The sequence below is a fragment of the Sceloporus occidentalis genome, unplaced genomic scaffold (genome assembly GCF_023333645.1).
Source record: "Sceloporus occidentalis isolate IW3139 unplaced genomic scaffold, rSceOcc1.0.p SCAF_5, whole genome shotgun sequence".
Lineage (NCBI taxonomy): Eukaryota > Metazoa > Chordata > Lepidosauria > Squamata > Phrynosomatidae > Sceloporus > Sceloporus occidentalis.
Window position 1 is genome coordinate 130,249,720 of NW_028316985.1, and position 24,435 is coordinate 130,274,154.

Below are 24,435 nucleotides of genomic sequence, written 5' to 3' on the forward strand. Positions count from 1 at the left end.
TACATTGTCATACCGATTGTCTGCCTCATTGCTTTCAGACTTACATTAACAAAAATTCTGCCTTATTTATGCATTAGTTAGATGTGCACAACAAATCTGTAGAAACCATACTACATATGGCATTCTGATTGTCATGTGCAAAAATTTCAATTAAAAAATCCTACATAGGCGGTGTTAGAGTTTGGAGACTTTCTGTGCTTGGGTTACCTTGTGCATTAGGTAATTTCACTGCAAACTGAATTTAAGGCACCAAGTCCTCTTTTTACTAGTAATCTCCCCACCTGAATAACCCATCAATGAATCAACAAATGGTGTGTGTGTGTAGCTGTGTGTGTGTGAGAGAGAAAGACAGAGGGGGAGGAGAGAATATAGATTCCTTGGTAGCTCAGATCTTGGCAAATATGCAAGCAATATTGTGAGTCTGTCAGACCCAAGGGTGGGATATAAATTTATATTCTACTATAGACCAAGTAGGCCCACTTGATAAGAACTGTAAGAGCAGAGGCCTTGAATTTGCCACTGCCCAATTACCACAACACAATAAACTGAACTGGTATACTGGTCACCATTTTCCCCACTGTTGTGAAATGCATTGTATTCCAGAGTATTTCTAAATTTGTCTCTATTCATATGCAGTAGTGTCTGCCAATTTTTCACAAATATATACATATGTCTAACTTTTGCCCTCTTTCTTTGGTGAAACGTTGGCTCTCTTTCAGTAAAGCATGAATGGCCATCCTACTTGGCAACACAAAGGAATGCAGTTCATTGGCTTTATTGCTAAAGAGATAATTTTTATAAGCCTGTTTTTTAGTCCTTCTGGGACAATAAATTCTACAGTGGCCGGAATTTTACAAGAAACAGAAATGTCTCATTCATTAACATAATGGGAAGATTCTTGGCATCTTAGAACACTAGTTTTGAGAGGAAAAAAACCCACTATACAAATCCTTGCATAATACAGTTTATCATAAGAAAGTTTTGTTTACAATACAGTGAAGAACAATAATTTCAGTCCCTGGCTTAGTGTAGAAAAGCTTCCTGAAATTGAAGAGAATCATAAGTCCAGTAATAAATTAACCCAACAAATAGGACATGACACTTCCTTGGAGCAAATATAATGGAACCAATTCTCCATAAACAGAGACGCATGCTATTGTTTCTCTCCTGGGGCTTATTAAATGTGCATATTGTTATAAGCACATTGGTTCAGTTTAGGCAGCTTCTTATCTGTATTTGTTTTTAAAAAAACATGTGCAAAGCAGATTCCTCCATCCACTTTATCCAGATAGTTTATATACATTTCTTCCCCCAGTCAAACTATTAGGATTCTGTGACATCTGTGTGTCCAAAAGTATAATTTCTTGAATGTAGAGAATGAAGGAAGGACAACATACATGTATAGTTTGGTAGGAATACAGTATGTGAAATAATGCAAGTTTCAGTCTTTATGTTTTGGGAGCAGTAAAAAATTGCTAGTTGTTTTAAGAGGTTGTGATGAGAAGAGGTCAGAAATACACAAGAAGAGGATGGAAGAGAAGAGGTTGGAAAAACATATGAAGATTAAAGGTTCACACCAATTTCAACCCAGGAGGAGAGCACATAATGAGGTCAAAGAGTCCACTCAGAATCCAGGGATAAAGGAAAAACTTTAGAAGAATTCTGTCCCCTTATTGACCAAAAGGTTGACAAGCAAGTGAAATTAATCCATATAAATAAATCTGGAAAACACAGAGAGATGATATATAGAAAGACAAGAACATTGCATTAGAACAGTTAAGAGACAATTAAAAAAGAAGAAAAGATGGAACATTTGAAAGAAGAAAGAAGGAAGAAAATAGATCAGATATATGCAGTGGATCCAGACTTGGAGAAGTTGTACTTAGAAAGCTGGAAAATAACTTATAGAAAATAATCATTATACTGTATAAATGAAATTATATGAAATGGTTGAGCATAAGTTTGGCCGGCTTTCTTTATCTCTTGTTTCCTTTTGGCTGTTACAATTTACTGTCCAAAATTTTCAAAAATACTGCCATCTGAATAAATTATTGACTTCTTGTCTTATGGAATCTTTAACTAAAAACAAAGTTTCTTTTAACAATAATACAGTTGTCATAGCACATTATCTGTCCTATGCTTAAGAGCAATGGTGAGGAAAGTGCAGCCCACGAAGCTCATGGAATCCCATTTCCACTCCTAGCCCCTGGAAGATTTCTCCAAAGCCCTCACCTTCCAAATGTTTTTAAAAAATAATAAAATGTGCCAAATCACCCAAACTGATGCCCAAACCCAAAGAATTGTTATAGTTTATTTAATTTCCTCCCACAATTTCTACTCTCCAATGGATAAATGAAGAAAATTTGGATAAAAATAAAGGTAAATCAAAACTGGCCGGTGCACACAACAATTGCATACCCTCTAAGTGTTCTTCTGATTTATCAATGAATCCTGATGATTCTTCTGCCATCCCACTTTTCTAGCTGCTCTTAAAATGTCCTAGTTCCCCCCCTTCCATCTTACTTTCAAAGTGCAAAAGTAGTTTGTACTCAGTTAACTCACCGTGGAAGAGAACAAAGGGAAGGGGAAATGAATCTTTCCCACCCAAGTACTCTCAGGCAAAAGCAAACTGCTGCAGCCTTCTATCGTGTGTGAACTTCTTCATTAATAAATTTTGCCATCTTGAACACATTCTGATATTTCTTGGCCACACATGTCCTGGTTTTCACCTGTGAAATGTTGGTGGGTATTGTAGGTATAGGGTTATGGTTCCACTTTAACTATCTTGGTACCCTTATGGGATCTGCTGTTTATGGAAGTGTATTTAGAAATCTCAACCACAGTGCTCCAGTGCCTCACCAAACTAGAAACCTCAGGATTCCAGAGAACAGCAATATGGCCATCAAAGTGGAACCACAGTGTTATAATTCTGTAGTATGATAGCCGCGTGGTCAATAACAGATTGGTAGAAACACATTGGTATAGCCCAGCAGGGCAAAAATGGCCCCTTTAACTATACATTAAAAGTAATCTGATACCTCTTAAGTGTTACAGCTCCATCCCATGGAATCCCAGGATTTGTAGTTTGGAAAATATCATAATGGCACTAGATCTTGCGTGATCTTGGAAACTGAGCAGGATCAGCCCTGGTTATACTAGATGCTATATTGTAGGCTGTATCTCAGAGGAAGGAACTGGCAAAACCACCTCTGAGTCTTGCTTGCCTATGAAAACACTATGCCAACAGGTGACTTGAAGGCACACACACATGGTGCTTAGAACTTTGTGCTGGAGAATTCTAGAATGATTCCCTGAACCTATGGAATTTAAAATGGTACCAGATTGCACAGATACATTCAAAATCCTGTACCACACTACCCAGAACAGAAAAGTGGCAGGACCTGTAATTAAACTTCAGAAGTTAAATATCTATTCAGTGAAGAGAGCTAAGAAATAAAGATACTTGATGAAAAGGGTTGAGGACTCAAAAAATGACTGGCTAAAGAGGGGCCAAGAGGTAGAATTTTGGAATTGTATAAACTATCAGTATAGGTACCTTAAAAATCCTTATTCAAAAATTTACTGATTACAAATCAATAGCTAGTGATAGTGTATTACTTTAGAAGAAATGGATAGAATTGTTGAAGTTTTCAAGGGGACTTTGGGCTTTCATGGGAATTCTCCAGTTCGTCTTCTGATCTTCTTTTGACTATGCACCAGATGCTTCTTGCACCAGTAAAAGTAGTAATTGAGTGTTTCCCACATATCTGTATCTGAAATATGACTTGGTAGGGAGCAACCACAAAGGTCTGTAGAACTAGTGGCAACAATTAATATTGAAACCCTGCTGGTGGCCCTGAAATATTCAGCAATAATGACTGATAATGCTTATACCATAGTATTCCAGTCCTGAATAGTTCTTTCAGGTGGGAAAAAGGTGCTCCATTGACATACTTTTTGAAAATGTACCACCAGAACATTTAAGCAAAAGGAAGCTTTGACTAATATGATCTATACTGATTATTTATTGCAGTGATAGATGTTTGAAATAAATAAGTTTTGCTGTTTCAACAAAACATGAGCAGTTGTTTTCAAATAGAATCTGTGACTTGAGAACATTAATGTAGGCTATTTGTAGTGTCCTTTCTTTGCTTGGATGACAGCACCCAAATAAAATGCTTTCTTTCTATCGTTCATGTGGTTACATTCAACCTTGGACTAAGGAAACTGACTGATGTTGACAGGGCTTCCGATATCACAGAGCATGTTGGATGCTGATAATATCCCCCTTCCCCTGAGCCACTTCATGTGTAAGAGCGAAACAAGTCTCTTATAGCAGAACCATCTGCTGGAGATGTGACCATTTTTGTTTTGTTTTGTTTTTGGCAGGTCTCAGTAGTCTTTGAGCCTGCAACTGATCATGCTGCCTGAATGATCATTGTCACTAAGAATTAAGCAATTAGGTTGCATTTCTGTTCAATGAAGGCTTCATAAATATTAAATGAGGACAGGAGATGTTGTGCTTTTTAATCCTCATGTAGTAAGCCCCTGCAACCTTTGAACCCTGTCTGTGAACACAACTGGCCTCTGGCAATGCTTTTCAAATGCTTTCTTGAAGCTTTAATTTGAGTGTGTGTGTGGGGGGGAACGGACGGTTGGAGTCAGACAGCGAGTGAGTTTTTCAACAGGAATCAGTTTAACACAAATGAGAAAACAATACATTGGTTGTTTTACCAAAAAAATGGAATAGAAGCAGTCTAGTCTTGAAGACTATTAAACCACAGGTGGATTCTAAGTCATTTTACATGCCTTTGAAGTAATTAGGATTAATTTAAAAAATAAAATAAAAAAATCAGTTCCGCTTCTTCTTTGTAAATGTAATTTGTGGATTTACCTGCAAACCATTGCACAGCCATGCAGATAACACACCTGAATTTGTTTTAAATCACATGTCTTTGGGCTATCCATCCATCAACAACCAAGTCAGAAAGGCAGAAGGGAAACAAAAAGGATCTCTACCACCATGTTTCTCCTTGTTCCCAGTAATGGTGCTGAATGTTTTAGGAGTTACAAAAGGGATGCCAAACATAGCCATGTAATGCATAATTCATCATTGTTAGCAGAGAATTTCCTATGTTTTATCCCCAGTTTATCACAAGTATTGTAATGTTTCCAACTGAGATCATAGCTATTTTGTTATTATAGTTTACAATAATGCTTTATGCAACAGGCATCCAGAGAACATTCCACAGAACTGGAAGAGAGTTTATTTACATGGGCGGGATACATACCGCCATTTAGTACATATAGGATACGTACTAGGGTTAGGAAGGGGCGGTGCTTCCGCACCCCCCTAACCCTAGTACGTATCCTATACGTACAAGATGGCGGCGCCCCTTCGACATGGGCGCCGCCATCTTTACGTATCGGACGCTGAGCGTCCGTACGTGTCGCAGCCTTTATGACGTAGCGAGTGCGCCCCTGGCGCCTCGCTACGTCACAAACGCGACTGAAAAAGAAGCTCCATTTTGGAGCTTCTTTTTCGGTCCGCGCGGGAGCCGCGCCGTCTGAAGGCTCCGGCTCCCCCACGGATCTACCGCCGGCGGCGGCAGACCGCCGCAAAGCGGCGGTTTGTACCCCGCCTCCGTTTATTTCTCATGTATACACTTCTCAACAGGCATACCAGTTCTAAATGGTATTTAACACATTTATATCATTTATATCACAACAGGTTTATTAATTCTCTGGAATTAATACAAATTTGGAAAAAAGTTGTAGAAAACCAAATATATAAAACAATGTTAAAGAACTTGTAAGAGTAATTAAAGAGTTTATACATTTGTGAAAGATTGATTATTTGGTATATTTTCTGACAGTTACTGTATCTTAATGGGATGGTATTCTTACTGATTCCATTACCCTACAGACAGCTGTCATTGTGTTTTAAGTTAATTATGTGTAAAATTGAGGGTTGTGCCAGGTGGACATCTTGGCAAAGCTTTCAGTGGTTAAGAATTAATGGAGTTAAAATCAACTCCATTAGTGATGGGTGTGGATATAATGAAGGGATAAAAAAATCTACCCATTCAGAGTGAGGGCAACATACACTGTCTTTGCTCTGAATGGGTTTTATTAAACCATGTAGCTGAATACAATACAATCACCTGTGCCAATGTAATGCATTCACATTGGCTGTAAGATACCCAGTTGACTGTTATCAACGAAGAGAATGAAGAGCACTAGCATGAACAAAGAAGAGTGGGATTGAAGGAGCTGCTACCTGTCCGATCATTGAGCTATTTTCTAACACGGACAAAATCAAAACAAAATGGTGCATGAACATGAGAGTTTAATCCTTTTTGTTCAAGATTCATTCTGGTCCACCTGGACATCTTAAAAGCTCTCTCCTCTAATCACTTAGTCAATTCCAGCTTTCTTTGACCTCCCCCAGTGTCAGATTTTAACAAGCTGGTTTTGTGTTCTTGGATTAAAGTCACATTGGGTATATTTCGTTCACTGTGATATTCAGTTAATATGGTGTTTATTTCTTCATTACATCTTTGGGAAGGCAGTTTTGGCACAGGATTGGACTTTTTGGGGTGTGTGTGTGTGTGTGTGTGTGTGTATATGGTGGGAATGCATGACAACCTTCCCACTTTGGGAATTCCCTCAAGGGATCCTGGTGGTAAAGCCAGTTAGGACATGGTCATCATAGAGACTGTTAGATCTGCTTTACTTCTAAGTATTTGGAGACCCAACCATTGACTTACACTGTTGTTGTCATTGTTTTGTGCCATCAAGTCATTTCTGACTTACGACAACCCTCTGGTTGCCATATCATGGTGATTTCTTGGTGAGATTTTTTGAAAAGCAGTTTGCCTTTGCCTTCTTCTGGTTAGAAAGCATGAGTTGTCCAGTCAGATTTTCCATAGCTCAGCAGGGATTCACATCCTGGTCTCCCAGAATTCTATTCCAATACTCAAAGCATTGTACCCCACTCTCAGCCATTCTACAATCCCCCAAAAAAGGTAGTCTGGGAAACTGGATTTCGTCCTATTTAGCCAAGACTCAAAAAGCAATAAATCTGTGATTCTTATTTCACCAACATATTCTTGTCTATTTTGGTTCCTTCCCCTTCCAGTCCACTCCCCAATTTTAGCTGGTAAACACCTTATTAAGAGGCATCATCCCTTTCTTTCACATGGCTGATTTGGTTTTTTTTTTTTTTTGCTTTATATAACACATGTGCACACAGTCCCAAAGCAATGATAGAATGCTTCTTCATTCAGAAATATTCTTTTGACTCTCCTGCAGAGTTAAACCAATATAATTATTAGATTGCTCCATGGAAACTCATATCATTAATCAAAATTTCTTTAATCGGTTTGTAGCCCTTTTTAGCAAGGGGTGATAAATATTGGAGATCCGGAAGCAGCTTAAGGGAACAAGCAGCTTAGTGAGCAGAAAAGTTCATAAAAGGCCAGGAGAAAGTGCAGGAAAAAAGGCTTTGCTAACCAGAGAATTGAAGGTTAGTGAACTAGACGAGATTAAGGCATCCCTGGGATGTTTGCTGCAGAAGCTCTGGGTGATGTTGGGTAGATGTCAGAGTATTACATGGCTAATAGTTGGGACTTTATGGGTTCAAGGAAGCAAGAGGGAACATTTAATAAATGACCTAGACAGAAACTGTACTGTGGACTGTCTTCACAATGTCAGGCCACTTCTGCACTGAACCCAGGCCATTCCTGCCCTACACCAGTTTAAAAAGACTTGCCTTTTGCTCCAGACTTTTATCCATCACTGTGCCACCTGACGTTGCCACTGCTGGCATGGTTTGCTCCCTCTGAGGCCACAATGAAGCACCCAGCCATATGATCGATGCTGGGTGCCTCAGAGGTAGCAACGTGTACAGTGGGACACTATGTGGACAGCCCCCCAGAATCACTCTGGAATGTGGAGGTAACAATGAATTTGAGGCTGCTTTGGGGCTAGAATACTCCTGGAGCCGCCTAACTCATCCTAAGTTTCAATGCGCTCTGTTTTGCAGATAGTTGCTACAAACTTGAATGTTTGCCTAGTAAGATTTCATTTTAAGTAAGAGCAAATATATTCATCCTTGATTGCACTGTCACATCTCCTGCAGCTTTTCGAAGTGGACTGGTAATTCTTCATATGCTGAACTAGGGTCCAACCATGGTAGAGCTCCTATTTGACCTAGAATCATAGAGCATATCCCATGGCTTAGAATCATAGAATCATAGAGTTGGAAGAGACCACAAGGGCAATCCAGTCAAACCACCTGCCATGCAGGAACTCTCAATCAAAGCATACCCAACAGATGGCCATCCAGCATCTGTTTAAAGACCTCCAAGGAGGGAGACTCCACCACTCTCTGAGGAAGTGTGTTCCACTGTCGAACAGCCTTTACTGTCAGGAAGTTCCTCCTAATGTTGAGGTGGAATCTCTTTTCCTGTAGCTTGCATTCATTGCTCCATGTCCTAGTCTCTGGAGCAGCAGAAAACAAGCTAGCTCCCTCCTCAATATGACATCACATCAAGTATTTAAACAGGGCTATCATATCACCCCTTAACCTTCTCTTCTCCAGGCTAAACATCCCTAGCTCCATAAGTCGTTGCTCATAGGGCATGGTTTCCAGACCCTTCACCATTTTAGTCGCCCTCCTTTGGACACACTCCAGTTTCTCAATGTCCTTTTTGAATTTGGTGTCCAGAACTGGACACAGTATTCCAGGTGGGGCCTGAGCAAAGCAGAATAGAGTGGCACTATTACTTCCCTTGATCTAGACACTATACTTCTATTGATGCAGTCTAAAATCGCATTGGCCTTTTTAGCTGCTGCATTGCACTGTTCAACTCATTTTCAATTTGTTGTCTACTTGGACTCCTAGATCCCTTTCACATGTAGTCTCATTCAGCCAGGTGTCCCCCATCCTATATCTATGCATTCTGAGACACCATTGGTGCATTAATCACCATCTGTAATATTTGGGTTCACTGTATGTGCAAATACTAGTTGAGCATATATAGAGGTAAATTATACAGTTTTCTTACAACCGCAAAATCCATCACCTCCATATTAGCTCTCCAGACAAACAGTCTTCCCTACATGGCTAGATACTCAGTTTTTAGGTTTGAGTTTAGCTGATTTTCTCAGTCTAATTCTTTCCTGTTTCCCAGACTGCTTTTATTGTTCCCTGTTCCTCTCAAACAGGCCATGATTATGTCAGTCTTAGATGTAATGATGATGGGGTTACAGACTATAACGTGACAGTGGAAGATAGAATAGTAGACGGTGTAAGAAAGAGGATTTGGTACTGATGGGGCAGGCAGGAGTTAAGGAAGATCTAGCTATTTTCTGGCCACCAAGAAAGCATCCACCCATCATTTGAGGCTATTGGCCAGGGTATTTGCCTGACAACATCTGTGTTTGGTACTTTTGTTGGTGACTGTTATGGAATTTAAGATATCTCCCATGATTGCTGTCCTGACTAAGAGTCCAACTCAAAAAAGGATGAAGAAGGATCCAAGAAGATAAGGGACAAACAGGAGAGGGTGGTTTACCCTTTTCTACTGTGTCATCTAGAAAGGTGCACTTCCTTTAAAATATATTGGCCCAACTCCTATTGTTACTTCCAACTTGAGCAAACCCATTGAATCAAGGGGGTTTACATAACAATTGATTCAGTGAGTCTACTAGTTGTGACTGCAAATAGGGTTCAGGTCATTATCTTTCTGTAGAATATTAACTAATCTAATTTACTGTGATGATTCAACAATCCTATGTTCTATTTGTTTCCTTTGCTGAATAGTCCTATTGAAATTCCTTTTCATATCTAGTATTTTTCCTTATTTAGATTTATATCTTGCCCAACTTCCTTCACATCCACAACAGAGAAATAGGAGTCTTATCTCAGTTTATTGTACTTTTTAATTTAATTCATCTCTAATGGACTATGTTCTAGCCCCAATTAAGTACATTTTTTTTTCTGGGATATGACACATTTTCCTACCTATCAAAGCAATTTAAAGTTCATTTTTCCTCCATCAGGAAAAAAAATGGCAAGGATGGAAGAATTCTAGTTACTTCATTTTTTCGATTTATAGTTCCCAAGAATGGTAATTGATTTCTTGGTACAGTAATCCCATTCTCACAGACTACACTTGGAAAAAATGGGGGAAAACATGTAAAGGATTATGTTTTGACATTGTATATTACATGGTAACTAGAATGACTAGATTGTGATTGGCAATATTAGTGACAACTGCAAATAATATTTTGGGACATACATACCATGGGGAAACAGAAAAAAGTCTTATAGCAAGTTAAATTATTAGCCTGTCGAACTCAGTACTGTCTACTAGAGCTGGCAGTAGGCTGATTGTTATCACTATATTGCCAGAGGAAACTGCAGATGAGATACAGGACAATCCAATGGATATACTGTTTTGCAAAGGTTTGCACTGAGGATTCTTAGCTCATACTCTTAACCACTGAATTACTGCACACTTCTATATATGTGGGTATATTTTATCCAAAGAAAATACAGATTTCTACATTGGAAATGGCTGTGTGTAGAGGCTGTCTCGATGTTGCAAGTATGTGTTATTATATTAATAAAAACATTGCTATATATGTTAATATATTTTATTTATATGAATGTGGGATTGGCTTTTTGCCAAGAACAAGTTCATTGTCCATGATGATGCTTTCGAGATGAATTATTTATAACAGAACAATCCATCTGCCAATGTTAACAATGGAAGTGTATGTCTGAACATAGATGCTGAAGAGATCATAGAATGAGAGGGTGTTTCAGCTGGGCAAAATTTTTTCTTTCCCCCTATTTTTTGTGACACAGAACAGTCTAGAAAATAGTTGCTATAATTATCTATAGCCCTTGTTACTTTTCCTTGTAAACAAATGCTCTGTGTTACCAAGAATGAGAATACCGCTTGGACTAGCGTTGTCATTGTCAACAATTTCATTTCTCCAGTGGTCATCTTTGTGAAACTGCAACATTTATCTTTTACTTTGAGATCTCCTATTTGTGGATGAAATATTTCCCATTTTCAAGAACGTTTGGATTGCAATGCATGGTAGTTCCAAGTACATACCAACATTCGCATTAAGGGATATCTTTTTCGAGAGTGAATAACAAAAGGGACCTTGAACGGAGATCATTCTGTGGTGTGTTTCTGAAAGGCTCTGTTATAAAACAGTGTATACATTTGAAGGATTAGGAAGCATTACTGCTAACTCTATTTATAGTATTTTGCCCTGTGAAACTGCCTTAAGATTTGGGCTCCAGACATTTTTATAGTCCAGTCTTTGGGATTTAATCTCAGTAATGTGTTACACTTACTATTGTCCCACTGAATTTGTTGACAGACAGTAATTGGGTCACTGCATTGAAATACCAAGTGTAGGCTTAGAATTCTCTTTGCTGGTTGGCATGACAACCATAGTGGTCGATTAAACATGCGCAGAGAGGAGTCAGCAGCCTGTGGTTCTCAAATGCTGCAAAATACAGGGCAGGAAGGGGGAAAATGGCGCTTTAAAGAATATATTGGCAGATTACTCCAATTGCATCGTTACTCCTTCTTTGTGTGCTTAAAAACAACACCCTCAACAGCTTTGCAGATAAAACTGAAAGGAAAACCCAACTGAAAAACAACTAAAGCCTGTGCCGTTCTTAAAACCCACCAGAGCAACCACACATACCCTCAAGCCATGAATAATGAATTTTCCTAAGGGGAGGGGAACGACAAAAAGAAAATCACTTGAATTAAAATAATTTGATGGTGTCTGTGACTAGAGAGAAGACATCTTTTTTTGAAGATCACGTGTAGCTCAGTTCAAAGGCTACAAAATGAATAAAAGCAAAGGAAACATTCACCATAAAGATAATCAGCTCTGTCACATGTATTTGCCATTAAGTAATTATGGATACATGAGTTATCCAGAGATCCAAGATCAAGTTGTATAATGAACAGTCACAGTGCACTTCTTTGAAATGGCCACTACAATACACAAGATTCAAGGCAGCACAAGCTGCCAGTTGTATTTGGGCAGCCCCATTTTAAAGGCATCAGTGAAGCCCTCACAGATTCAGCTAGACATAGATAAGAGAATTGTTTTCTCTGTGACAGAGGAGCACATCTTGACTCTGCAGAACTATTAATAGTATGTGGGGTGGGGACATAATAGGCCTCATTCCCACTTACGTATAAATTGGCATGTGAACCGAATTGATGGATCAATTCGACAGCGGTGTGTGGTTCCCACTACATTTGCCCCAATCGCATTTTTCCCTCCAAAATAATCCACTTGTGGTTCACATTCAGGCATTAATCGATTCAAAATGGACACACTCCAGCCAGACGGGCAAATTTAAATCGATTATGATCCGCATGTGGTTCACACTTGCACAGATTTGAAAAAAAAAGTCAAAGTAAAAAAGACATGGTTTAAATGGGTCTAGTGCATGCCCCCCTCTCGGAATCACTTCAGCAATTAAGATTAAGTGGGAACCAGGGTGGTTTGAAATGGTTCAAACTGATTCATGATCTGCTTTAAAAGATAGTGGGAATGAGGCCCTAGTATGCTGGGTGAAGCAGTACAAAGGTATCATAACAGTCTTGACTATAATGTTGACTGCATCAGTGTTTTGAGCCAGTGTGCTGTAGTGATTTGAGTGTTAGATTAGGATTCTGGGACAGAAACCCAATGTGTAATATTGGACAAGTCATTCTCTGTCAGTCTTTCAAGTCATTCTCTGTCATCCTCAGAGGAAGGTAAAAGCAATCCTGCTCTGAATAAATCTTGCAAAGACAACTCTGTGATAGGTTTGCCTTAGGTCACCATAAATTGGAAATAACCTGAAGGCATGCAGCGATATTAATTTTTTTTCCCCTTGTCATGATCATTATAAAATGAAGACCCCTTCACTTTTGTCACTTTTTAAAAAATTAATTTTACATTATTTTCATTTTTCCTTATAAAAATGGAACAAATATGGAAAATATTATGATAGAAATTAAAGAGTACTAGAAAAATGGTTTGGATATAGGAAGGGGAACTACAAATGTATAGTAATAACCAACACTGAGATTGAAGAAAGTCAACAGAAACTCAACAACTGGATGAGAATATAACAAAGAAATTGAACAGATGCTTATTGTCTACATCATGTATGTTATATATTCTGATGAAATTTCTCTATATGCTTTATCATTTTTTCTATTATTCTTTTTTACTTAATATATATAAAATAATATTTAAAAATAAAAAATTAAATTTACTTAGCATTTGCAGTAAGTGTTGTTGTTGTTGTTGCTCTGTGCCTTAAAGTTGTTTCTAACATACGGGAACACTAAGGTGAACCTATCATGGGGGGGTGGGGTTCTGGGGCCGAAAGTCACCCAGTGGGCTTCAATAGTTGAGTGGATAATTTAACCCTGGTCTCCAGAACTATGGTTCAGTATTCAAACCACTAAACCACACTGTCTTTAGTGAGTATAAAAATCTTCATCATCTTCTTCTTCTTCTCCATCATCATCATCATCATCATCATCATCAATATAGTGCTATAAGTGTACATGGTGGTTTAAGAGAAAAAGGACAACAAACAGTTCCTCAGGTTTCCATTCTGAGACATGACTCAAAAGGAGAAAGTGAGGCAGGGGATACTGCCTCTTCTTTTCTTCCTCTAAGACCATAGTGGTGAGATGAAGAGGGGCCCTTTCATTTGCTTTTGGGCCTAGGTATGTTGGAGCTGGCGGGGGGGGGGGATAATTGTGATACAGTTGCCCCTCGGCATTCACAAACTTGCCATCTGCTTATTCAAGTATCTGTGGATGGCAAGCCTGCATTATCCCAAATTGCAGAGTGTGCACACGGCTGTGCTACCATAAGGAACTTCCCCCATTGTCCCTTGGCAGCATGTGCACATGGCCTTGTCACCATTATGTTCCATTTTCCACAGTGGTGGCACCACCACAGGACAATGGGGGCTATCTCTAATGTGTGGCCAAGTGCACGCGGTGCCATTGGGGACAATGTATGTTTGAGCATTCACAGATTTGGTATCTGTGGGGGGAGGGGACCTGGAATTGATTCCCCATGGATACTAAGGGCTGACTGTAATTTAAGTCTTTGCCTTGTTATGGTTATGTAAATGGGCAACAGGAACAGCAGCCACATATGCAACTGCAATTGTCATTCAAAGAGAAGTAGATGTAGACGTAGAGGTAGACATACCTATCTTTGAAAAGAAGAGAAGAGATACCTATCTGGTTAGTGAGACAGTGTTCTTACTTCTCTGAAATTTTTGGAAGCTTCCATTGCATTGTACATAGTTGTGAAATCTCTGATATAGAGACATTTCTAAATCCTACTAATTTACTAATGAATTAATTAAGGTATAACAGAATGTGACTTGTATGCATTGATGTGGTGCCTATGTCAGTTCAGCAATAGATAATGTAGCAGAATAAAAATGAAAAGCATGCTTTACTGGTGACACATTGTAGTCTCTGTATGACTGCATAATTAATAGCAGCAGAATTCAATATGGGTTTAACTTCCAACAAAGGGTTTTTGTAGATTAAAATGGAAATTTATACACAGACAGATCTTAAACCAGAAATCTATACACAAGCAGGTCTTAAGCTAGAAAATTTCCATGCCTTGTATAAGAAGACATCCTGTTTTCCAGTCAGTGAAGGCAATCTTTAACAAAACATCATTATAATTAATGATTAAACTTGACCTCCTCTATTTTGACTTTTGTACATATGTATGTATCTTATAGCTTTCGAATTTTTAAAGGAAATTAAGCTTTATCCTGATAGTTACATTTACACCTTGAAGCATTCCTTTGCATGGACTGTGAGTAAGTCAAGGTATGAGTTGAATTCTACATTAACAGAAAATGGAAAAATTCAAACACACTAATATTTCTCAAGATGCTGAGAAAATCTGGATTGTTTAGTAGAAATCCTATAGAATACCAAAATTACTTATTTTCTTCATTACATTTCCCCCTGAGAAAACTTTCATTTATTTATTTATGTATTTGTATGTTTCATTTCTTAGATATTACCGTAGATTGTAGCAGTATATAAGAAAATAAGGAGAAATTACTTCTGGGGGGAAACTGGAGTGGGAAAGACCGAGAAAAAATGTGTACATGTGAATCTACTCTTTGTATTTTTGTAAACTTATCGATAATTATTTTTATCCTTGTGATAGTGGTAATTAAAAGGAAGAAGCTGGAAAAGAGACCTTTGCACATGTAATGATACACTTCAGTCAGTTGATTAATCATCTAGATTCACAACAACTTTGCCCCTCAATAAGGTTTAGGAATTTCATATGTATGTTAGGAAAAGTTAGCCATGCACAATAAGGAGAAAGCCAGACATGCATATTTTAGGTCCTCCTGAAATAAACATATCTGTTTTTAAAATTATTATTACTTGATGCATGACAGTGTGGAAAGCATTTAGCACAATCTGAATTTTCACAACCTCTCACAATGTCTATATGGATCATTCCATCTTTGGCTGTGTACTGGTGTTTCCCAGTGGGCTTCCATATTTGTTTGTGAGCAGCTATGTTATATGTTGTCTCCTCTTCTTCTCTCCACTTGTTTTGGACTGTGAGTTGCCACTGAAGGATTAAGATCCACCAACACATGTTTTTAGTATCTCATAACACATGGGTCTGACTATTCAGTTCACAATCAGCAAAGTGCTTTATTGAGTAAAGGCTGAACTGATAACATTAGAAAAGAGGCTGATGGTTCTTTAGGTTAGATGTGTGAACAGGATGCCTCTCCATGTGTTTACTGGAGCTGCTGAATATGGAAGAAGCTTCTGAATCAGAAAGTATATATTATAAATTAGTCTTACATAACCTCTTTCCCAGACATGTTTTCATCTATGCTATGAAAGTAATAGTTTAGAGTTTTTGTATCTGAAACATCCATAGTGCTCACAGTTGTTGAGGCAAGATTAACACACAACTGTACTATATATAAAAACAGAGAACAGAGTAAGGAGATTCTAGAAACTCTGGCTTGGATTCTAAGATGAGCAAGTAGAAGGAAGGCTATGGTAGGAAAGTTCCTTATCCTGCCCCCCACCCCCCATTGGAAAGAGGTTAACCTCCACCCCAAATGAGGGACAGGTCTGCCAAATTGGGAGTTCTTCCTGTCCCATCCCACATTGGTCAAGAGGGTCTCTGAATCTCCAGAGATGCTCCTTAGGGATTGGGGGTAAGACATTAAAATGGGAGAGGAGAAGGAACTTTCCTAGCATGACATTTTTTCCATTTATTCATCTTAGATGGCAAGCCATTGTCCTTTCCTTGTCCCCCCCCCCCCCCCCCCGTAGTTCTGATATGTCTGATTTTAAATTAGCAAACTGGAGCACATAGGGTTTAGGGATAGGGAATATGTGGCCCACTGAATTTTGCTGGAATGCAACTCCCATGAGCCCCATCAGTGGCAATACTGGCTAAGACTGACAGGAGTTGCAGTCCAATATCTGGATGGTTATTACATTCTCTGCTCTTGTTCTCCTTGTTAAAGGGTTTGCCTTTGATTTTTTTAAATGAAAGTTTTATGAATTGCAATGTTTGGATTAGCTTCAGCATATAACCTGCTAGCTCAATCTATAATTTCAATTTTTGATCTCATAGCAAGAACTGTTTCCTCACAGTTGCACTTTACTCAAGGATGATGATATGTAGGATGAATTCCTGTATTGTTAGTTCACAACAGGAATTATTTCTTATTTTTAATGTATTCCTGAAGTTGTGGAAGGACAAAGCAGAGAGAATGAGTATACACATACATACTGAGTCAGTCCTAATTGTACACCTATTTATGGTGACAGAGATAATTAATCTGCTTTGGCTTTATAATCCATTATCTAGAAGAATTCCCATCTTGATTCTTTATTTTGCATTCAGGTAAAATAGGGCCGGAGTTGACAGAACACAAGGAAGCTGTTTATGAACAGCCTTGAAACGAATTTTTGTCCCCAGTTCAATGATTGGAAACTATTGCATAACAGTTCTGGGGTTACCTGTCATCCCCCCTCATTTTAAATAAAAGATTGCATTTTACCATACCCTGTAATGGACCTTGTGTTTACTTAAGAGAAGGATATTCTATATATTTAGGAAATTGTTCCATATGTAAACTATACATTTCCCATGTTTATTTCATTTGAATGCATAAGGCATATACTTAATTTTTTTTTCTGCCTACTTGGTGTTTACACCTTTCAGATATGGGCAATAGGACAGGGAGAGAGGAAGAAATCTGCTTGGTTAACATGCACCTCACTTGCCACCGTTTAGGTAAGCTGTACATTTGCTATTTTAGTTCTTCATTAAAAAAATTAATCATCTAGTCCTTTCTTCGTGGACAGCACCAAAGGATGTGGGCTGGACCTAGGATGGTGTGGAAATGGTCAACAGCTTATCAGAAACCAATGATCAACTTCTTCACTGAATATCTTTTTGGTATATAATTGTTGGGTAATGAATATAGGAACCATTGTGTTTTAACAGTTATGAAGTCCTTGACTGGGACTTGGGAGATCCAGGTTCCAGATCCAGTGAACCAAATTAATTGGTTACCTTGGGACACTCATCCTCCTTCAGCTTGATCTGTATCACTGAATTGTTGTAACCTGAAGAAGGAAAAATATTCATGCATGCTGTCTTTTATATTATATATAAATGATATAAATTCAATAAATAAATGCCTATTAGCCAAAAACATGTGTATAAAAAATGTAAAGATTCTCCTGGCTATTCCTGAAAGCCTACCTGTCTTTCCTTAGTCTACGGATACATTTCTTCACATTCCTATTGAAAGAACAATAAGAAAGGATTATTAGCCAACTCAACAAACCCTTCCTTACTAGCGTAGTTGACTGTACCCTGTTGTAAGCATTGCAAGGACCAATGATGGTAACTCAAAGTATACTGCCTGGATCCCCTCACATTTTTTCCCCTTACAGACTTGGTTTTATTAGGTAGCATTGTTTTTACATCATCAAACTTCCACTCCTGGACTGAGAAAACCACACTATAACTATGCAATTTTTAGTCTGCTTCCCAATTGTATTTAGGCTGAGAAAAGATCTAAAAAACTCCCTTACTCATTACAACCACTACCAGCAGCATACAGAGTGACAGCTCCACTGCAGTCATCTTCAGGGTTGTTCTCAGCTTCTCCTACCACTCATCAGGATGCTGCCAAACCCTCTTCCTTGCTGGCTATTTTCATATCATACCATATACGGTTTGTAGCTCCTCTCGTTCACAGTAATTTCTAGTCTTTCAGCTAATTCTGACAGTTGTTACAATATAATAATGCTTAAATTCTTGAATTTCCTCTAATTTTTGAATTTCTCTAATGCTTGAATTTCTGCTATAAAGAAGTGCTGAATCACTTGGATCTCAGATTAGTTTCTCACTTGGATTCACATGATAGTTTTTGCACCAAAGTCTCAGTTGAGGATGGCACAATGTCAGTTCTTTACCAAGCTTTCTTTCTGTCAGCTACTTATTAATATAACCAACAAACAGCAATGAAGAGAAATGTCCAGGAAGAGTATAGGCATTTTGAATGGATCCAAATTAGTTTTGAAGAAAGGATGGGAGAATCCCAGTGTAGATGATCACAACTCTTTATTTGAATTCACTTTGACTTACATTGTCTTATAGTGATTTATTTATATTGTGCTTTTAACTAGAGCATTCATAAATGAGATGTGAATAATTTATTCAGCAGATATGATAAAATATAGAAACTGCCTCTGTTTAAATTCTGAGTGTCTAATGGAAATCCTATGTGTGGCCACATTTAAGTGCATACAAAATTGCTTTCATGTGATGCAGTATGAAAGTAGGGCAGTGACATAAGAAGGAATCTGCTGTACTAAAGATCTTCTACTCACATTTTTTTCTGAGAATTTGCAACCAGAGACAAACAGTGTGTGCATGTGTGTTTGTGTGTGTGTGTGCGTGTGTGTGTGTATGTAGACAGACAGACATATGGAATTAATATACATATTAAGTATCTCCTGTGCAGAATTTCAAAATCCCAAATACTCCAAATCCAAAATTGTCCACATGGGCGGCTCAGATAGTTGCACCATTGCTTTCTGATGTACACAAACTTTGTTTCATGCACAAAATCATTTTAAAATATTATGTATAAAATTACCTTCAGGCCATGTTTATAAGGTGTATACAAAGTGCATATAAATTACATGTTTGACTTGGGTTCCCACTCCAAGATATTTCATTTATATGTAACTATTTCAAAATCTGAAAAACTGAAATCCAAGATATATCTGGTCCCAAGCATTTTGGATAAGGGAGACTTAACCTGTATAATATTTATTTGTAAAATTAATACCTTAGTTTTCAGCATTCAGCTGCAGCTTTCCACCAAGGTTGAGATACCCTCTTGTGCATCAAAGTTGTCAATTGTTGCTAAGAAACTGAATCATCATGTATAGCCAGACTCCATATCTGCGGGGGATCTGTTCCAGACCCTCTGCTCCATGCGGATATCAAAATCCATGCATGCTCAAGTCCCAGTAAATTTAATGGTTGTGTGGCATGCACACACCCACTAGTGCGGCCTCGTGCATATGCTGCCATTAAATACAATGGGGGCTTGCTGTATGCGGATGGTTAAATCTGTGGATGGCAAGTCTGCTGATAAGGAGGGTGGACTGTATAATTATCATTACTAAAAGGATACTACATCTGTAACAGCTGTTGAATGGATATCCTTAGCTGAATGGATTTTATCAAAGATCTGTCTGATAGATCATAATACTAGTGTGTTTATTTGTACCAGTGGGTGTACTTATTTGATGGCTGCAGAAGAGGTTATCCAATACTTTCTTGTGCAAGGAACTCTCCCCTCCCCCAACCTCAGTTTAAGACACTAATGTTCACCCCATAGCCAACCAATGTGTTTGAGAGAGAGGCTTCTGGGATTATATCAATGCATTTGTACAGCCAGGAAAGAAGAAAAGGTGTCATCCTCCATGATTTCCATGACAAACATTAATTCATTGGGTGTGCTCTTGTACCTCAAACTGAGGTTGTATCTGACCCAGAAGGGGAAGTCCAGGAGAAGTATGCTAGCAGAGCTTTACACTCTGCCAGCACTGAACAGAATCGTGGCTGTTATGATTCTGTTTATGACTCTAGGATCTGGAGAAGAAATAGAGAGAGAGGATGTCAACCAGAACTCCTGTTTGCTTCTGTTCTAGGTGGTGTCCTCTACCACTGCCACTGGTAGTGCTACCATTACTATAGTTAGGATTCATATTCAAAATTTATTTGCAAAGGAGAGCACAGGTACAATGGTAGAAGAGGAATTACAGTGGGCCCTCCTCATATGCAGAGATCTGTTCTGCCCCCCCCCCCCGCGTATGGGGAAAAATGCGTACGCTCAAACCCCATTAGTTTCAATGGGGGAGTGTTCCAATGTCTCGTGCGTCATGTGCGCCACAGGCGGGCGCATCATTCTCCTTATGCTGGCGTAACCTTCCATGTAAGATTAAAGCTGTGTATGGCGTGCCTGCATATGGCGCTGGCATGCTGTAGGTAGAGAGTTTCTAGACAGCTCTCTCCCCCACATGACTCTATCACACTGTAATCTTCCCAAGCTCTGCCAATCACCTCTTATGACTTCCTGCAACAACAAAGAAGCACTATGGCCCTTATCACACAAGAAACTTACTGTGCGGTAATCATAACCGAAATGTTTGCCCAAACGCTCCAGAAGCATGGAGGTGGGATCGTCCATCACGCTTCTGAAACGTAATTGAGACATTCCGCTGTTCTTCCAACAACCAATCATTCATGGAGAATCCAAACAACAAGAGCACTTCAGTGATGTTTCAGAAGCGTGGAGGATGATCCCATCTCCGCACTTCTGGAGTGTTTGGGCAATGTTTGGGCTACGATTACTGTGTGGTAAGTCCCTCATGTGATAAGGGCCATAGTGCTTCTTTGTTGTTGCAGGAAGTCATAAGAGGTGATTGCCAGCGCTTGGGAAAATTACAGTTTGGGATTGAAGCCTCAGACTTCTCCAGACAGCATGGCCACAGTTCATTGGAGCTGGTGAATTCTGGGACTAGGGAAAACATGATCTAATAAGCAGCTCAGGGAACATTTTACAGTGTGTGAAACATCATGAGTGTTGTGCTATTTAGAGGGCTGCTTAGAGTTTGCAGGCTTTCTGGTTCTTGCTAGCTCACTGAAGCTTCATACTTGGAGAATGATGTAGATTTTAGTTGTACAGCTACATATGCAATGACAACAATATCTTGTTTTGCATTCTTTTAAAAGGATGAACCTTGATTATGAAAACCCCGAGGATGAAATTTAGGCATCCTTATAATCAGAGTGTAAATGGGAATTTTTCATGTGGTTCTTTGCAGGGGAGGGGAATCAACTCAAATAACAGAACAGCTAGAATAGCCCACATGTTTAGGGCTTTTTGGTTTATAGAGATGGATTCAATGGATGTGATTTAGCTGTTTTTAAAAAAATCTTTCCAACCTCCATTTTTTTTAACCTCTCTCACAGTTTCCAGGTATGTGATATTACTGGTTTAATTATCAATAAATGTAGGTAGCTAGTCAGGCTGCTTTTAGAAAGAAAAAAAAATCACTAAAGAACTCTTAAAAATCTTTAACCTATGGGTTCTTCACATACTATGTCATGTTCTTGGCTATCTCAGATATGCAGTAATTCATTGAGTAGGATGCCCTAAAGGCAGTTTTATGGCTCTTTTGATGGTAGGACCTAATGAAGATCTGTGTATTGCTCTCCCTTCTCCTTTCCATCATGGTTCATGTTTCGATTTAATTTATCTCTAGAGCTGGAGGGTACAGAAGTCCCAGTATTGCTCCCAAACCCAGCCAACTATTCATTAGTGTGTTCGATATGATTACTCACTTCATTGCTTGTAGGAATGCTCATTTGTTTCATTTCACAGAATGTGTTCCTTAAATTCCACATTAATTGAAACTAGTTTATATCTTTTACTATGTATGTTATTAAATATGAAAATACACCAGTCCAGTCTTAGGCTTGAAAAGGTCAACTTGATCCTGGGTCTGGGTTCACTTCACCTACACTCACAGTTCCTCTACCTGCAAAAAGATGTACATAGGTAAATAACTGTCTTATGCTTGAGAAATATGGGACATTCCTGGAGCTTTCATTATGTCTTTTTGCAAATAATAACCTGGAGAACTAGAGAAAATGCCCTGAAGACATATAAGATGCTTTTTTGCATCTTACATTTTATTTTATAGACATCTCATATATAAATTTATAGTTTGGGAAGCTTTAGTGTGACAACCACAACTCCATGTTGCCTGAATATCCAATACCATATTACCTATGTTTTCCTTAGGTTTAGTTCCATGTATGAGTCTTGTCCTTGGATTTTAGGCATAAGAATGACCTGCAGGACAAGAGCACTCATGATGATTTTGTGCACAGTATCCATGATGATTTTGCTCTGTCATAACAATTGTCAAGACTTACTTGACATATATATTTCCCTATTCAGTTTATTGATTTCTTTTTAGGGTGCTTAGGCATCCATATTTTGATCTGCCTTAGCTTGTTGTAAATTGCTAGATGCACTGACCATGTAATTTGCAGACTGATTTGGCTGCATTTTGATTGACAATGTGCTATATGATTATGGCCTTTTGATTTTTCTTCGACAATCACTTCCATTATGACTGGTCTGCTTCTCACTTTGGTAGCCCTAGTTTAGTGTCATTTGATGACAAAATAACCCCCTATGTTTTGGTCTAGTACAATTGGATTCAGTCAAGTGGATTTAAATGGAGAGTTGTTTCCATAGGAAGCAAGGTCTTGCAAAAGGGACTGAGGACAGAAGCAAGTGGTTTTAAAAGGAGAGGTTTTTTCATAGGAAGCAAAGGCTTTCAATACGTACCAGAGAAAGAAGCAGGTGGATTTAAATGGAGAGGTTTTCCAATACGAATCAAAGGCTTGGAAGACGGAGCAGAGAAAGAAGCAAGTGTTTTTAAATGGGGAGGTTTTTCCATAGGAAGCAAAGGCTTGCAAAATGGACTGGAGGGGGAAGGAATTGGTGTTCAATGGAGATTGGGGCATCAAGTTTGCTTGCTTTAGGACCCTTCTAAGCATTACTAGTGTATTGACCCTTATATAAGTCTACCCCAAATTTCAGGAGCAATTTTGGGGCATAAATTTCTCAACTTACAGTCGAATATATATGGTAGGCTGCATTTACACTGAAGAATTAATGCAGTTTGATACTGCTTTAACTGTCATGGGACAATACTATGGAATACTTGCATTTATAGGGGGTTTGGGGATATTTAGCCTTCTCTGTTGTAGAGCTCTGGTGCCACAACAAACTACATATCCCAGTATTCCATAGGATGAAGCCATGACAGATACAGCGGTGTTCAGCTGCTTTAATTCTGCAGTGTGGCAACAGCCTTAGATTACATGTTTTTAACATGTTAATTACAAGTTTCTTGTTAACATGTTATTAATTTATAGTGGCATGCTCAAATTAAACTATGAATTTTCCTTTCAATAAATCTGTCATTGTTTTGAAAAGCAATGAAGATATAGTTTTACAAAATCTTTAGCTTTTCTGCCAAAGGCTGCTGGTAACTCACAAAAAATACTAATCCCAGAATTCTGTAGGATGGAGCCATGACAGTCAAAGTGGTGTCAAACTCCATTATTTCTACAGTGTAGATGCATTCTACATGGATTATGCTGAATAGCAGTAGCAAATGGCCACTGCTGTCATTCATTTTACTTAGCAGTCACAATTTTTGAAACATGCCGGAGGCCTGTACCTTATCAAGTGTTCTTTTTTCCTAGCAGTAGGAAACTCTTCCAAAAAGGACTGCCCAGCTTTCCCTCCTATGAAGAGAAAGATGTCTTTAGATATTTGTTTAATCATATCATAATATGAGGGCATACAGGGGACACCCTGCACTGCATTCAGAGATGTTATGTGAAGAAGATCCTAAGAAATAATTTTATTTAGTAATTTTGGAATCTAAAATTGTCGTTTTTCACATCTGTCTCATCTTTGAAGAAAGAAATACATTTTAGGGCAGGAACGTTCCTGGATTTGCTTCATTTAGGAATGAATATGCTGGAGGTCTGCTGGTGTTGTGTAACATTTGATTTATTTAGATATAAAATTTCCTACAGGCAAGATTCACTGCTCACACATTCAGAAATATACTTCCAGAGGACTGTCAGAGTACCCAAATACTTTCAGAGTACCCAAATTCTGCTCTCAGTTTCTCACTTAAAATGGCAAGTATATTA

At 38.5% G+C, this 24,435-nt stretch overlaps 1 protein-coding gene across 3 annotated transcripts in view; it reads left to right on the forward strand.

Moving 5' to 3' along the window:
- The window catches only part of GPM6A (glycoprotein M6A), a 209,367-nt gene that overhangs the window by 98,254 nt on the left and 86,678 nt on the right, over positions 1-24,435 (forward strand). Inside the window, exon 2 of one of the 3 annotated variants that reach the window (XM_089525450.1) lies at positions 17,320-17,391. The exons of the other annotated variants lie outside the window; for them this stretch is intronic. Within the exon in view, the coding sequence (XP_089381576.1) occupies positions 17,320-17,391 (72 nt within the window). The remainder of the gene's footprint in view (positions 1-17,319; positions 17,392-24,435) is intronic. 3 annotated transcript variants of the gene reach the window in all.